We start from the raw sequence: 15,104 nt of genomic DNA, 5'->3' as shown, positions 1-15,104 counted from the left end.
ATTCACCGAAGTTTACTCTTTAATCATTTTGGCAATAGAAGTAAGTAGAAATTTCCTAGACTGTCATGGTATAACATGGTATAATTACATATGTTTACTAGGATCTACATATGACGGACTAGTTGCATATACAACAGTTAATAATCCTATTATCTGAGTGAATTCTGCTTCTTAACTGCAACATTATAGGAGTAACATACAGATCTATATTAATTTCTTCAAAAATTCATTATACCACATTCACTATGAAATTTTCTTGACATGTAGCATGGATGTTTATTTTTTTTTTACTTTCATTTTAATAATCTAGTTTTCTACTTTGCAGAAACAGGCCAATTTGCTAAATAAATGATTCATTAAATTCGCTGTTTCTTTTCATCCTTTTAAAACTACACAGCCATTCATGTTAAATGGGATTATTTGTAACAGTCTCTGAGAATTTATATAAAGTTTTAGTTGACATGATTTCCCTTTGTCTCTGCACACGGAGATGGCACCAAAGCTCTCACACATGGCACTATACATTCTGAGTGTCTTGTACATGACAGATTACTTCTAGGAGGACCTTAGCTTCTGAAACTGATGGATATAAATACAGATACTTCATTTTTTCCAGTCCTAATTCCCTCTGGTAAATCACCCTGCCTAGAAGCCAAAATGATTGTTCAGAAACAAAAAACAAATCAATTACTACTAAATGGGGACCCCATCTATTTAAGAAATAAATGAGAAAAAGTGAACAAAGAATTACTAGGTATGTAAGGGTGTACAGTCTCTGAAATAGTAGCTATCGTTTCTCTTGTTACCCTTTCCTCAACTCAACCCCCTTTCTTGCTAAAATTCCTCAGTGAATTGTCGACATTAATAGCAGCTGATTCACATACAATGTTCTATATCATATTTCTTTCAAGTGCTAAAAAAAAAAACCCGGATTTCTGGGCTCCATTCCAGGGAATATCAATCAATAGGCTCAGAAATCTATTTTGGTTTCTTTCTTTTCTTTTTTTGGATTTTGGGCCATACCTGATGGTACTCAGGATTTACTCTGTGCTAAGAAATCATTTCTGGTGGGGCCTAGGGGACCATGGCGAGTGCTGGGGAATAAAAATCTGGGTCAGCTGGGTACAAGACAAGTGTCCATTCACTGGACTGCATCTCCAGCTCTCAAAACTGTATTTTTATTAAGCTTGCTGGGTTATTTTTTGATGCTACTGGCATAAGGGGAGCAGGAGCATGGTCCCTTGGGGGAAAGCTGAAAGGCCTAACAGGCAAAGCTCAAACCCCAAATCTTTCATGATATAGCTTACATCTTGCTCTCCTACTCAATTATCATCTCTCCCCATAAAACAGTCACAGGAATCCTTGCAAATCCAAATTATTTTGTCAAGTTTATTTCACTGTCATTTGTCATTTCACTGCCTAGAATGTCTTAATTTATCTATTTTTTTTTTTTTTTGTCTGTTGAAGAACAAGCTTCAACATTCACTGCAGTGATCTGCATATATAGGCCCCACAGGCAGAATCAGGGAATTTTAACTCTGAAACTCACAGGGCGTCTTTTCCAGGGCTTTGGGTTTGTGAAATACCATTATCATCACGGTCTACCTGCCCTACCAGACCATGGGTTTCTTGAAGTGGCTTGGAACCTGACGAATTGTGGTTTAAATGTATGGCATATGGAAGACAAGTAAGCAGCAAATATCTAACACAAGAAAACAATGTAACTTGCCTCTGGCCTTCTTTCGAGTGCTTCTTTAATTATGGGGTGCAATTCCTCTATTAGTTCCCTACAAGGAAAATAATTAACATTTTTTTACTGACAACCACATACATCCCGACACATGCAAATATATATATATCAACATCATGATACAGACAAGTGTTATCCTTACTCCAATTGTTTTAAATAAAATGAAATACAATTTAAAAAAATTACAATTGTTTCCATATGCCTTTACAGTATATGAAGCAAGTCATCACAAGGAAGCAGATATGTTTGATATTAAAATGAGTATTAATATTAATAAAATACCAGTGATATTTATGTATATTTTCTATGCTTTGAATTTTACAAAACATTTGGTAAATTTGGTTTAAATAATAAAGTATAGTCTAACTCATGTAAATATAAAGAAATATCATGCTGATGATTAAAGATACCTATTAGTAACACCGGCTGGAGCGATAGCACAGCGGGTAGGGCGTCTGCCTTGCACGCAGCCAACATGGCCGACCCGAGTTCGATTCCTCCGCCCCTCTCGGAGAACCCGGCAAGCTACCGAGAGTATTCGATATGCCAGACACAGTAACAACAAAGTCTCCAATGGAGACGTTACTGGGCCTGCTCGAGCAAATCGATGATCAACGGGAGGGCCTTTTACTTTATTAGTAACACAAATGCTTTGTGTAAAAAGTTTTTAAACATTTTAAAAAATTTATTTACATTTTATTTTTTGTTTAGGGGCTGTCTTTGTTTTGCACCTGCAGTGCTCATGGTTCAACCCAGGTTCAATCCCAACACCATATATGATGCCCTTGGCACAGGAGAGATCCCTGAGCACAAAGGCGGGCGTAAGCCCTGAGCACTGCCAGGTGTGGTCCACACTCTTCCCCTCTTATAAAATAAAACATTTGCCTCAGGATTATTTCTATTCATGGGAATTTGGTTGCTCTTAAGAAATAGAGATCACTTTGCATCCCATTTTTCCTATTACCATAGAATGCATTTACGTGTAAAAACAGTACCCTTTCAAAACTTAACTTATATGGGTACTATCTATCCCACATCTATAGATACAAAATGTCAAACTATGTTCTGTTATACATGTTATATGAGACAAAAACAACAAATTTCACCTCCTGGTCACCGGACAACAAGGAATAATTGCAGGGCCCAATAGGCAATAACAAAACAAAATAGAAGGCCTGCTTTATTATATCAAAGAAATCTGAATATATACATACATTTTTTCTTTTAAAAATCCTTTGAGTAAGGGGAAAGACTACTGCTTTCACCAACAGACCAAGAATAACTGTTGGGGAAAAAAATCCATAGGAATAAAAATATCAAAGATTTGTATGACACTTTCTAATTTTCATAATAATTCTATGAAAAAAATATAGTTCATCTGCTCAACCAAGAGGAGGAAATACAGACTGAGATCAATGGAATGTCTTAAAAGGTCAGGGCTCAGGTCCACCTATTTCGCTATGTCTTTTCTAACCCCTTTCTCCATGTAGCCAATTTCGCTTCTTTGGTGCACAAACATAGGAAGATAATTACCTAAAAGCTCCTGGGTTGGTCCTGCCAAGACCTAGAACAAGGGATTCTGTGATTTCCATACTCTCAGAGCGCATCATTGGAACTATGTGCTTAAACAAGGATGAGGGGGATGGGACGGCAATAATCTGGAAAGAAACACAGTTGTCAGCAGTGCTGGCTACAGTTCATGAACTCGGTAATTTGACAACTCAACAACACTTGGCCAAAGACAAGTGGTTAGCTCCAACTCTCACCTGCGGGGCACATGATATCAAAATGCTCTGTCCAATGGTTCCCTGCAAGTTCCCTCATGGAACTGGGCTCTGTGGGTCTCTTAAATTCTTAAAGGCTCTGCCATATAACAGACTGACTCCATCCATCAGAGTCTGTCTTTTGAGCCGAAAAAGTGAGTCAAACAAAATCACTTCCCACAGACTCATCAGTTTTACCTTTCGATACCCAGCCAGGTCTTTTTTGTTTTTGTTTCAATTTCAGTTAGCCCTAATACTTTGTGTGTTACATCATGAGGTTGTAGAGCTGTCCTTATGAAGCATCATCTTTATCATGACATAATTTAGGGGAAAGTGAGAAACGTATTTAAATGATCTAAAGGCCGTAAGGCCTCCAGTGGGCCCCCAGGATATTCCAAGGGGAGCGGGGTAGGTGAAAATCGCATAAATGGGAGGTGGGCATGACCCGAGAGTCGGTGGGGGGGGGGCAACTGTAGGGTGGGTGAGTGGGGTAGCCACAGGAAGGAAACCGGTTGAGAAAAACAGATTCCTCTGGGATACCGAGAAGTGTGAGAATGATAGGAGACAGTCAAGGGGGGAAACGGGGAGGGTGGGGGGTAAAATATAAAACAAACAGTGATGAGTCTAGTGATGAGCTGATGACTGTGACCCCACTGCCCTGATGAAGCATGATGGGTGGCCCTGACGCTCGGGAGTTGCCCACAGAAGCCAGCAAGGGAGCTTGGGGAACGAGTCTCCCGGGCAGGTGGCCGCGGGACCGCGTGGGGCTCACCTTGGGATCGATGCAGTAGCCGCTGTCGGGGGTGGACGCCAGCGTCTCGGGGGGAGAGCAGCGCACGGAGCCTGTGGACGAGGCCGCGGCCGCACTAGCCGCGCTGCAGCACAGCAGCAGGTAGTTCCTCCACAGCCCCACGTACGAGTCACTGCTCGCGGCGGTGCTCACTTTCTTCGCGTTGATGGGGCTACTGCGGGAAGGAGAGGGCACGGGCAGAGGCAAATACTGCAGTCAACTTCCCAAAAAAATGACAATTTTTTTTTCTTTTCATGGAATGGTGAATTGCTATCAGTTGAGGGGGAGATGGTGAGCACTGCGTTTTCATTACCGGGAGAGTGACTTAAGAGATGAATGAATAAAATGCTGGCGTGAAAAAATTCAGAACACAACCCAGGATCATTTTTAACAGCCTGTGACCAAAGCTAATACTGTCTCAGGCAGCATCTTGCAGCTTACTCTACATACTTGAGCAGAAGCAAAATTCTTCCTGCACCCCCACCACATGATATTCTTCTGCATCCTTAATTTACAGGCATTTACATAAATACAAAAATTTAATTCTTTCAAAAACAAAGCCTGAGAAATCATTTCTGTCTGAATTGCTTTCGCCATGCAACATTTTCAGTATCTTCCATGTAAAAAATGTGCACATGACAACATTTTAATATATATTGTTACAGACGTTATGATTTATAAAATAAAATGCCCAACTTTCAGTGTTGGGTATTCTAGCTACCAAAAAAATTTCACTTATCACATATAACACTATAGACTTAAATATGTGCTAAATTATAGGAGTATCATTTTTCTGTGAAAATGAATTTCATTTTCATCCCAGAAACAGAAATGTAATGTCAAAAAGCCCAGGGCCAGGGGAGATTTCTCAAAGGGTTACAACTCATGCTCTGCATGAGGGAACCTTAGTAAGATCCAACATCATACCCATGAATAGCAGCCTGCCCCTGGGAGCCACCAGTTGCAGGCCCCGTCCCATATGCCCATAGATAAATTGAAAATAAAGAAAAAAGAAAAAAAAAGGCTCCTGTCAAATTTCTGGGGGGTAAAGTAATAAAACAAGGTCAGATGGTGCTACATGTGGTGAAGAAAAACAGTGCAGCGAAGGGATGCTGGGAATGGCAGTAGGAAAGGGGCTTATCTTTCAAAATATGCAAACTAGATAAGACTAAGGTCATACATGTTTTGCAAGGTGGTGAGCATCACTCTTCAATAAAGAAAAACACAGAGGGGTCAGAGTACCAGTACAGGGTAAGGCGCAGGGTTTGGTGCATCCAACCTGGCCTGGTTTGATCCCCAGCACCCCATGGCCTCTCCCCCAGCCTCGTAGGTGCAGCCCTGGTAGCCCAGAGCACCATTGGGGTGGACCTGGTGGTCCCTAGCACTGGCGGGCCCCCAGAGCACCACTTTCTTGAACCCTCACATAGAACTGCAGGAGCTGGACAAGAACTGCTATGGGGGAGGCCCTCCAAGAATTAAAAAAATACAGATCTATAATAAATAACATACAACAAACAATACCTGAGAATCTCCACAGATGTGAAATTATCATGAACATATGAAAAGACAAAGACTATATATATGTGTATATATAAAAAGGAATCGTTACTCAAGGACTTAAAAAAATCAGGTGGAATAAGAGATGTATAAGATATAGACCTGCAGGGGTAGAGCAAACAAAAGACCTAATTTTAGGATCATTTGAACCAAGATCACAGAATCAACATGGCAGACCACATGTAGACTTTGAGAGGTATTGGTTCCACGTAAAGTACAAGGATGGCGTTAATAAACAGGAAAAGAGGGGAGGCTACAGTCATGTGTAGAGGCTCCTCAAAAGAGCTTAAGATGCTAGACTGTTTCAGGTGTGGATTTGTATGGTCAGAATACTATAGTGAGAGGACATGTTCCAAATACTTGGGTCACTGACATACTGGAAAAGGTGAAATCAGGAACTCAAGAACAGGTTAAAAAATTCTCTCCTATATTCAGGGAAAAGGAAAAATTAAAACACCAGCTAACTGTGATCTTGGTCAACTGTCCTTCATGTCCTTCTTCCAAATCTTTTCCCATTTTACCCCAAACCACAACCATTAAGTGACGTTATCATTGAACCCTATCAGCAGAGGGTCTTCTTGAGAGAATCTCAGGAAAAGCCAGACTTTGATTTCTCTGTATTTCACTTTTTCCTCCCACAAGCCCAATCTAAAAACATTGAGACTCACCCTATCCTCTCCTTACTTTCACTCACTATTAATTCACTCAACATGCATGTACTATACCAAGCACTGTGTTACTAAGTAAATTAACAAGTGCAACTTCTAAAGCAAGATTACATATATCAGGGTGAAGGATTATAAGACCTAATGCTTTACACCTGATATCTCCCTCCTTCCTTCATCAACATTATGGAACTTTTTAAACGGAATTTCAGTCTGCACAACCTTTCAAAAACATACATCACGAAAAAATGGCATTCTGAATCTTACACAAAGTAAAAGAACTTACTTTATATCAACTTGGGGGGACAATGACTGAAGTCTGGTGTATGCAAACGTCCATGCATAGCTCACAGCTGTAGAGCAGTGTTTGGGAAGGTTTTCTTGCTTTAAAAAACTAGAGAGACTTATAATCCATGGGTCTTGGCCTTGGGTCACATGTGCAAATATCCATATGTGTGATGGACTGATCACATCAAACTGGTGGCTAATAGGGGACGAATTCCACTCTGCTAACGTCTGTAAGTCTATTGAGCTAGGGCAATACAGCAAAGTGGTCTAGGTAGAGAGAGAAAGCAGTCAATTAGTACACATTCTGACAGCTTTCAACATTTTGCCCTATGAGCTACTTAAAACTATAAGCGATTCCCAGAGAGTTTCTAGAACAGAGGCTCTTAAACAGGTTCTTTGGGGATCCAACCTGAACTCAAGGGAGTAGTGAATCCTTAAAAGTTACTATTAAGTTTTTTTTTCTTTCTTTTTTTAATGTATATATTTTTTTTTATTTTTAATTTTTTATTAGTGAAACACCATGAGGTACAGTTGTAGACTTACAAATTTTTGTGCTTGGATTTCAATTATACAATGATCAAATACCCATCCCTCCACCCGTGCCCATTTTCCACCACCACGGGTCCCAGTATCCCTCCCACCCCCCACCCCCAGCTTCCCACCCTGCCTCTGTGGCAGGGCACTCCCTTTTGTTCTCTCTCTCCTTTTGGGTGTTGTGGTTTGCAAAAGAGGCATTGAATGGCAATCATGTTTGGTCTATAGTCTACTTTCAGCATGCTTCTCCCATCCTGGGAGGATCCTCCCAACACCCTTTATTTGGTGCTCCCTTCTCTATCTGAGCTCCCTTTTCCCCTAGCATGTGTGGCTGGCCTCCAAGCCATGGAGTAAAATTCCTGGTACTAATCTCGGCCACTCTTGGGTGTTAGTCTCCTATTTTGTTACTTCATGTTCCCCAGATGAAAGCAATCTTTCTATGTCTATCCCTCTCTTTCTGACTCATTTCACTTAGCATGATACTTTCCATGTAGTACCACTAAAAGCTACTATTAAGTTTTAAGTGCATGTGTTCACATGTTTCTCTGAGGAGAGACCACAGCTTTCATTGGCCTAGAAAAGTTATAAAGCAAAAAAGTTACAAACCACCACATGAGTCACTCACGTGTGAATATGAAGCCTCAATGGGCAGACAGAGAATTGTGGGAGAAGACAAACACAAAGCATTAATTTTCATGCTGATGAACCTGTCCCATCAGAGATAAGGTTCAGATGTGAAAAAGGTTTCTACTGTAGGGGGTACATAATCGTAAACATTTGCTCAATATTATGAGCTTTTACATGGAAGAGATAAATAAATTTACCTTCAGAGAAGATTGTATATCATCCACACAAGAATAAAACAACAATGAAAAGTGGAGCCTTGAACTGAATGGAGGCTCAATTCCCCTGATGGCTCACCAGCCATTTATGAGGGACCCTCCCTCTCTCCCTGAGGCAGGCACTGTTTTAGACCCCAAAGAGTCATTCATTGCTCTCTTGTTTTGGCGAGCATGACCCATTAATAATCAAAACAGAATTTTAAAAATTTGTATTGATCTACATCTCAAGATTTATAAAATTTTACTCTATCTCACTTGTTTCCATGGAACTCATGGGCTGTATGCATCAAAGGCATGCTAGAAGGAAAGGCATGCTAGAAGGCACATACACCTCTTGTCCGCGACTTCCAATCAGGAAGAAAAACATTTTACGTAGCTAAGTCTGAGAGCTGTTCTTTGTACGAATCTTGAAATCAGGATTCGTGGTAATTTTTTTCCAAACGGAACTGAGAAAGTTTGCATAAGCTTACTCACGTATGTGCTGACAAAAGTTTTTTTTTTCATTTCAATGAGTCAGATTTCATTTTAAAAAGACTTCCAAAAGTATTACACATCCACTGCACTGCACTTATATTTACATGGCAAAGAAAAAATTATTGAAGGCACAGAGTGCAATTTTTTGCCTTGTCTTCTCAATTTGAACCAGTTTCCAACGATGTCTAATTCAAAACACTTATGTCAAGAATATTACATGCCATAAAATATAGAAAATTATCATCAATGGTAGAAAATTGACTGGAAAGAATGAATTCTGCAATTTTAAAAAACTTTTAAAAATAATTTTTACAAATTAGAGTACTAGCCATGGAATAAATTAGTATTGCTTTTTAAATTTTTTTTTTCTATTTTTTAAAGCATATTATAGTTTTCAAAAATACTTCTGATGCCCTCTAGTTGTAAAGGAAACTCATGGATGTGTGTATGCATATATTTGTGTGTCTATATCTTAAACTCCAAAATAAAACTCAGTGGCTTAAAATCTGGAAAAAACCCGAGTGCTCAAGAACAGATGACTGGTTAAAGAAACTCTGATACATCTACACAATGGAATACTATGCAGCTGTTAGAAAAGATGAAGTCATGAAATTTGTGGATCTACATGGAAAGTATCATGTTAAGTGAAATGAGTCAGAAAGAGAGGGACAAGCATAGAAAGACTGCACTCATCTGTGGAATATAAAGTAACAGATTGGGATATTAACTCCCAGGGGTGTAGAGATAAGGACCAGGAGGTCTGCTCCATGGCTTTGAGACCGGCATCACATGCTGGGGGAAAAAGGCAGCTCAGATAGAGAAGGGAACATCAAGTAAAGGAAGTTGGAAGGACCCATTTGAGTTGGAAGATGCGTGCCAAAAGTAGACTATAGACCGAACATGATGGCCACTCAATACCTCTATTGCAAACTACAACACCCAAAAGGACAGAGAACAAAAGGGAATGCCCTGCCATGGGGGTGGAGGGGTGGTGAAATGGGGTGGGGGTGGGTTGGAAGGATACTGGGAACATTGGTGGAAAACGAGCTCTGATGGAGAGATGGATAAATGATTACTGTATGACTGAAATACTAAAGTTCATAAGTTTGTAACTGTAACTCATGGTGATTCACTAATAAAAAACTAAAAAAAACCCCTCCCCCTCCAAAAAAAATAAAATAAAAATTAAAAAAAATACTAAATAAAATAATTTCCTCTAAAAATAATAAAACAGAGTGTCTTGACGTCATGAGAGTTACCTGATCAGCCCCAGTGAGATGTATAAAGCTCTCCAGAATGGATGGGCTCAGCCTGTCCATCACATCTATGGCTAATTCATCATCACCCTGTAACAAAGGACACTGAGGTGTAAAAACATGCAGGACTATTTAACCAAAGTAGACAAGCCCAAGTAAGCAATGAAATTCACTTTATTTTGCTCTATTTGTTGCAGGTGGAATTGAGAGCAGGTGGGCTGCTCCAGCCCTGTGAAAAAGACCCTGCTAGTAAGTTACTCCTGCTCCTTCCAGGGCAGTATCTGAGATGGAGCAAGGACAGGCCAGTGTGTAGTGTTTAAGCACTTCCAAAGCACAACGACGAAGTGAAATACCTCAACTTACCTTAGGTATTTCCAAAAGTGCAAATAAAGCCCGTATTTCTCTAAGGACACTGACGGCTAATCTCCTGGTGGCTGGTCGACTGCTACAGAGAATGACAAGAGCAAAGCCTTCGACCACATGAAACACACTGGAATATGGGCTCCTTTCCAGAAGAGGGGGATGAGAGGTTCCGTTAACTACTCCATGCTTGAAAAATACACATAAGGGAAAGGAAAATTAACATGCAAATACCGGCAGATATTACAGCAAAAACAGTTAAAATAATTACAGCAAATCACAGAGCAAATTACAAAAATCATGGCAACGGGTTGACCTCAGCTCCAACAATACTTAGCATGCTAAAACATCACTGTGTACACAAGGAGAAAGAGACATTTAACTGGCATTCTAAACAGCAACCCTTCCCTAACTTCTCTCATTCTCTGCTTGCTTTGCAATCTGAAGCTGACATAACTACTATTCTTGGTCTGAATTATGTGAGAAATGAAGGGACGAGAGGCCAGGCATGTGGCTCAAAAGGTAGAGCAAATGCTGAGCATGTGTGGGGCCCTAGATTTGCTCCCCAGCATCAGAGAGCCCCTCTGAGCATGGATGGGTGTGCCCCTTAAAAAATGGAAAAGGAAGGAAAAAGAAAACGAGGGGATAGGATCATATCTTTGACACTCAAAGTAAGGACAAGCAGCATAGCATCACATAGGGAACTCGCTACAAATAGAAACCCTCAAGTCGTTGGCAATTTTCATGCTCCTGAAAGATTCAAGAGCTGAAGTGGCTTAGATGACCCAACTCTTAACTCTCCAGGTTCTGTGGTGTATAGTACCCTAAACAACTGAGTGCCTTTTAGTGTACACACACAGATGACACAGGTGAAACAGGAAAGTACCATGGGTGAAACAAATACCTCCAGTGGAAAACTATCACAGCTTTCGACTCTAAGAACTTTAAACTTATTGGACACAATTTTAATGTCATCAAGAATTATCTCCACTTTCTATATTCATTAAAAATAAGTTGTTTCCAAAATATGAGATTAATACCCAAGAATAGCTGAGATCAGTACCAGGAGGATTACTCCATAGCTTGGAGGCCAGCCGGGCATTCTAGGGGAAAGGGCAGCTCAGATAGAGAAGGGAGCACCAAATAAAGGGTGTTTGGAGGATCCTCCCAGGAGGGGAGATGCATGTTTAAAGTAGACTATGGACTGAACATGTTTGCCACTCAATGCCTCTTTTGCAGACCACAACACCCAAAAGGAGAGAGAACAAAAGGGAATGCCCTGCCACAGAGGCAGGGTGGGATGGGGGGGATGGGGGTGGGAGGGATATTATCCATGGTGGTGGAAAATGGGCACTGGTGGAGGGATGGGTATTTGATCATTGTATAATCAAAACCCAAGCACAAAACATTGTAAATCTACAACTGTACCTCATGGTGTTTCGCTAATAAAAATTAAAAAAAAAATAAGTTGTTTCCAAAGGAAGGATAAAACAGACAGACAAATTGTATGTACTTAATATATGAGCTACAGGAGAGTTCAGTTTAAGAACTTATGGGCTAAATTGAAAGCAAATAAGGCTAATAAAACAATTACTTTTTTTTTAAGTTCAAGTAGAGAAATGTGGCCATTGGTCATTTGACACTGACCAGAGAAAGGGACAATACAAAAGAATTTGGTACCTGTGAATCCTGATTTTTGTTATGCATCTGGATTGCTTGTTTCCACTGATTTATTAATTGTACCAACATCTTTACAGCATTATCAAGAAGCGTGGGATGGATATCAGTGACTTCACGAACAATGAAATAGACAAATCCTGAAAGAACATCTTCCCGCCAATCTGGAAAATCCAGCATTAGTGCCTGCAGAGTATTGAAAGCCAGAGCGCGCAGTTCTTCATCCATGTGAACTGTGAGTCTGCCAAGACCAAAAGGCCATTAGCACACTCAAACCCTTTCAGATAACTTTACCATTGACGCGAAAGATGAAGTTCTGGAAAGCAAGTCCTCTGTATTAGTCTATACAAGCAGGGGAATTAGAACTACAGTTCACTTTTAGGCCACATTCACCCATATGCTGTTTTATTTTCATTTGCTCAAACTAACATATGAACCCTTTAATATTGTTCTCTTAAGATAATCCAGAGTAATTTTCATCAAATCCAGAAGCTGTATGTGAGAAAATACATCCTGATATAATCAGAATTGTTTCTAGAGAATTGTTGGACCCTTAATATATCATGCTATTCTATAATCAATAAAAAATTAGATATAATCTTCTTTTTTTTTCTTTGCTTTTTGGGTCACACCTGGCGATGCACAGGGGTTACTCCTGGCTGTGCACTCAGGAATTACTCCTGGAGGAGCTCAGGGGGCCATATGGGATGCTGGGAATCGAACCCGGGTCGGCTGCGTGCAAGGCAAGTGCCCTACCCACTGTGCTATTGCTCCAGCCCCTAGATGATCTTCTAACAGCTTAGCACCATCTCACATTTCTTTAGTTCTTCCCCATTACTGGAAAGGACGTGATTTATCTTGCTCACTCTCATACTGCATATGTAAGACAGCTGGCTGAACGTGAAGGGAACCCTACAAATCAACATGGGATCAATAGAATACAAGTAATTCTTGAAGGTGAGAATGAGAATAAATTCAGAGGTAACATCATAAATGAGGTATGCCTAGAATAAAAATGAGAAAGTATTGAACCTAAGGCCCCAAGGAGAATGAAAGCATAAATAAATGAGCAGAGAAGCCACATGAAATTACTTGGTCAAGTCATCAAGACAACATGGGGTTACAAGGCCAGATAAAGAGTACAGATAAAGCAGGGAGCTTAGCCTTCACTGGGCAAGCCTGCGGCAACCAGGCTCTGATCACTGGCACTGCGTTATGTTCTCTGAGCACTGCCAGGAGTGACCTCTACGTGCAGAGCCAGCAGTGAGCCCCGAGCACAGTCAGGTGTGACTCAAAAGATTAAAACAACAAAACCAAAAACACACCCTTCCCCAAACCCCACAAAAAAATAAGAGTTTATAGACAATAGAAGGAGAGATGGTTAAAGTAGTCTAACAGAATGTCAGAAGTGAATGATAAATGAAAAAAAAATCATGAAAAATCGCTGCAGTGACGTATTCGATATGCCAAACACAGTAACAACAAGTCTTATGATGGAGACGTTACTGGGCCCGCTCAAGCAAATCGATGAACAATGGGAGGACCATGATTAAAACTACTATTGTAGAATACTGTGCGAATAAGTGTTGCTGATGATAGATACAAAAGAATTATTTGGATGACTGACTCTCAAGACAAAGGCATCAGCATTAGAAACAGATGCATGAGGTAAGTAATTAAAAAGATGCCACAGTTACATGCCTGGGAAGCTGGAGTTACCCTCAATAAATGGGAATGAATTTGTGTGGCTTAGGAGAAAGAAGCATGATAGTCTTCACCGTGCTCAACTTACTCTTGGTTGTCCCTAAAATCACCCTTCAACTGACAGGGAGGCTGGAGAGGGAACAAACAGATGGCAGCCGAGAGATATGGGCAGAGGAGCCGCGAAGCACAGTCACCAGAGCAGCACATGAGACCGGTCACACAGGGCTGGGAGGAGGAAGTCAGCCCAGTGGTCTGTCCCTGACAGTGTCACCAAAGGAAGCCTGTGGAAGCAGTCACTGCCTCCATAATGCTCCATAATGCAGACCTTCTAGTTTATTTCCATATTCCTTCAAAATGCACAAATGTGGAATGAAAAGGACATCTGTTGGGTATATGCATGCTATTAACACACTGTGTGGAAGCAATAAAAAGCTTGGTTAACTCAGTTTAGACATGAAGAATAAATGAACTTTACTGGAGTCAGCCAATGGACCTACAAATCTACAATGGAGCTTTGGTTTGTTTGCTTACTTAATTTATTTTTTAGGGGTGAGGTAACACCCAGTAGTGCTCAGGGCCTACTCCTGTTGTTGTGCTCCGGAATTGTTCTTGGGGGACTTGGGGGACTCTATGTGGTGCAGGGGATAGAATTCGGGTTGGTTATGTGCAAGCTAGTGCCTTGCCTTTTTGTACTATAGCTCCAGCCTTATTTCATTTTTAAATAGCCACGATTTAGACTATGCATTTCAGATACAGGAATAGGGAACAAAATAGAACAGGTTCTAGAACCTTTCATTCTTCTGGTAAAGTAAATTAGTAAATGAGCATCACAAGGAATGGAAGCAAGGCACATTGCAATGCAAATTGTTTTTCACTATCTGGCCTTCACCAGGCTTGTCCCACTCCATCCCTCATAGATGCAGTTCCATCTGGATGAGGGGTTTGGGATCACAATCCATAAGGAAGCAGGTGAGTGGGTTGAAGTGGGAGGAGTAAGAGCAGAATTTTATGAGAGTTGATTGGGCACTGCTTTCCTAAGGAAAGCAAGAGAATTCAATTGAGTCTTTTCCCCATCCGAATATGACCCGAACTCCGTTAACTCTGAATTTAATTCACAACAAAAACTGAGGGATGGGAAGGGATCAATGTATCTTATAGTGCAAAGCTGCAAGTAATATTTGTTCATAGTGCAAAGTTACTAATACTTTATCTCCCAAAATAAAAAATAATACTATTTATCTGTTTGTGATGGCCATTTGAGATAGGCAAGGGTAAGGCAGTGCAGGGATGTGTAAAATGCAGTGGTTTTTAGAAGGTGCAAAACATAGCTGGAGCCTTCTAGTCACTGTTTATGCACTGGAACTTGGACTTGGACTGAATGAGATGTGCCCAGCAACCACTACACATCTTTCAACGGAGTTCAGTCTCACTCGATAAGTCACTG

General features: G+C 40.6%; 1 protein-coding gene across 4 annotated transcripts in view; it reads right to left on the bottom strand.

Moving 5' to 3' along the window:
* FRYL (FRY like transcription coactivator) overlaps window positions 1–15,104 on the bottom strand; it is a 170,011-nt gene that overhangs the window by 78,751 nt on the left and 76,156 nt on the right. For all 4 annotated transcript variants that reach the window (XM_056111529.1, XM_056111530.1, XM_056111531.1 and 1 more), the window contains 7 exons: window positions 11,960–12,197; window positions 10,283–10,468; window positions 9,923–10,009; window positions 6,812–7,080; window positions 4,286–4,478; window positions 3,284–3,408; window positions 1,730–1,787 (listed from right to left, as the gene is read on the bottom strand). In XM_056111529.1, the coding sequence (XP_055967504.1) occupies window positions 1,730–1,787; window positions 3,284–3,408; window positions 4,286–4,478; window positions 6,812–7,080; window positions 9,923–10,009; window positions 10,283–10,468; window positions 11,960–12,197 (1,156 nt within the window). The remainder of the gene's footprint in view (window positions 1–1,729; window positions 1,788–3,283; window positions 3,409–4,285; window positions 4,479–6,811; window positions 7,081–9,922; window positions 10,010–10,282; window positions 10,469–11,959; window positions 12,198–15,104) is intronic.

Source organism: Sorex fumeus, unplaced genomic scaffold (genome assembly GCF_029834395.1).
Source record: "Sorex fumeus unplaced genomic scaffold, SorFum_2.1 ptg000013l, whole genome shotgun sequence".
NCBI lineage: Eukaryota > Metazoa > Chordata > Mammalia > Eulipotyphla > Soricidae > Sorex > Sorex fumeus.
Note: the sequence above shows the minus strand (reverse complement) of the source record. Positions and strands in the feature narration are given on the sequence as shown.